The 1,891-nt window shown below is 38.0% G+C and overlaps 1 protein-coding gene across 1 annotated transcript; it reads right to left on the bottom strand.

The window, feature by feature from the left end:
- Positions 1-1,060: 1,060 nt before the first annotated feature.
- LOC307047775 (PRELI domain containing protein 3B-like) lies at positions 1,061-1,648 on the bottom strand (the record flags this gene model as incomplete). The annotated part of the gene is made up of 1 exon (XM_079696443.1): positions 1,061-1,648. One exon carries the CDS (start codon positions 1,646-1,648, stop codon positions 1,175-1,177), a length of 474 nt encoding a protein of 157 aa, XP_079552569.1. The 3' UTR covers positions 1,061-1,174.
- Positions 1,649-1,891: the final 243 nt, after the last annotated feature.

Below are 1,891 nucleotides of genomic sequence, written 5' to 3'. Positions count from 1 at the left end.
TTGCCTGTCCTTGAGCTATTGCTGTTACTACATTGTCTAAATTTCTGTAGCTTTATAATAACTGGGAGAGTAAGTCTCCTTCACACCTTGTTGTCTTCTCAGAGCATATTAACCATTCTTAGTCACTTGCATCTCCATATACATTTTATTTATTTATTTATTTTACTTCAAAAAGGAATTATATTCAAATAACCCGACATATCATGCTTTAGCAATTACAGAACCACAATTTTGACACATGGCAATTTATAAGTTAGGCAAATGTGAAATGCTAAAAGATGTGAACAGCTGTTCTTCTGTTTACGTTTAGAGTGCTGCAAAATTCTGGTAGTGACTTTATTTTTTCAGTTAACATAACCAGCCCACGACACAGCATACTAAGTCATAAAGCACAGATCCAAGGAAGGTAATACATTTACTAAGTTACAAAACTTTGGCAAATCAATACAGTACTCTTTAACACAATAAAATATATTTTTGTTGGAGTCATTTATTACTTTCGTGATAATTTTTACTCCAAAAATGTTGAGTACCAAATTAAAACATTGTGATTTTTAATGGTGGTTTATAGCAGAGCAAATTATTTTATACAATTAATGTCTTTTTAAAACTATACAGTTTCTCCTTTAAAAGTGAGTTCCCTCATGCAAGTTCTCCAAGTTTATTGCAGGGCAGTGGTGGGTATGTAAGAGGTGGCTCTGCTTGGTTCTGGGGTTGGTCCAAAGACAGGTAGAGTTCCAATGCGTGAAAAGCTTTAAAACTCTACCTTAAGGAAGTTTAATCAGCCAATACCAATTTTCAAGTACTTTTCAAAAATTGTTAAATTTTTACATAAATACTGGAATCCTCAAAATCAGACAGTCATTTCAGACAACACTAATTTCAGCCAATCCTTTTTATTTGGAAACCCTGCACCTCTTTGTTTTGATCAAGTCACATAGTCCTTCTTCAGCTTATTAAAAAAACAATTCTACCGAAAATATAGTTGTATTTTTTAAATAACAAATAAATATACTGCCAGCTTGTAGAGACCTGGGGAACTGGGTGTTATCAACTTCCATTATCATTTCTCCACAAATGCTGCTGCCGCCATTGGTGTCCTTATGCTCCCTCTTGCCGAAGCCGTCAATTCCTCGATTTCAGCATTTAATTTATGTATTACCCACTCCATTGCTTATCGGCCCTTATTGACGTTTGACGATATAGTGCTTGCCATGAGTCCTTCGAGGTAACTGCCGAGACTGACCCCTTTCACGGTAATTATGGCTTCTTGAGTCAAAACAGTTTTTTCTGGGTCTTGAGGATGTGGTTTGTATATAAGTCTCTCATCTACTGAAACCATATTTGTAAATGAAATATTAGTAGATTTAAGTTCCATTGTTTTCTCTACGGGATCCACTACAGAATGTTCTTGCACATATGTTTTGGTTCTTGCTGCACCAATAAGAGATTTCACAATGGAAGGCAGTCCCCACTCTGTGCTGAGAAGTCTATGGCTGTGCAACTTTCCAGAGAGATCTACGTGTCTGTCCAATACATCAACTCCAACCACACTTGGGTTCATAGGGTTTGGGTATTTCTGCATTGCAGCTGTTGTAACAGTTTCCCATGGGTGGTCAAAGACGTGCTCCGAAGTCCAGATCTTCATGATGCCGGCGGCCCGCGCGGTGTCCGGGTGGCGCTAGGGCACAGCGAGGCAAAGAAGCCACTCTTGCCCCCGCCCCGCCCCTCAGCCTCCTCCATATACATTTTAGAATTAGCTTGTTTATTTCTACAACAAACCAAAAGCCCTGAGCTTTTATAAGAGGTTACATTGATTCTTTAGTTCCATGTGGGAAAAAGTACTGTCTTTGGAATAGTTAGTCTTCTAATTCATGAACATGGTAAATAC

Source organism: Hyperoodon ampullatus (genome assembly GCF_949752795.1).
Source record: "Hyperoodon ampullatus genome assembly, chromosome: 2".
Taxonomy (NCBI): Eukaryota; Metazoa; Chordata; class Mammalia; order Artiodactyla; family Ziphiidae; genus Hyperoodon; species Hyperoodon ampullatus.
The sequence above is the reverse complement of the archived record's forward strand: the minus strand, read 5'-3'. Positions and strand labels throughout refer to the sequence as shown.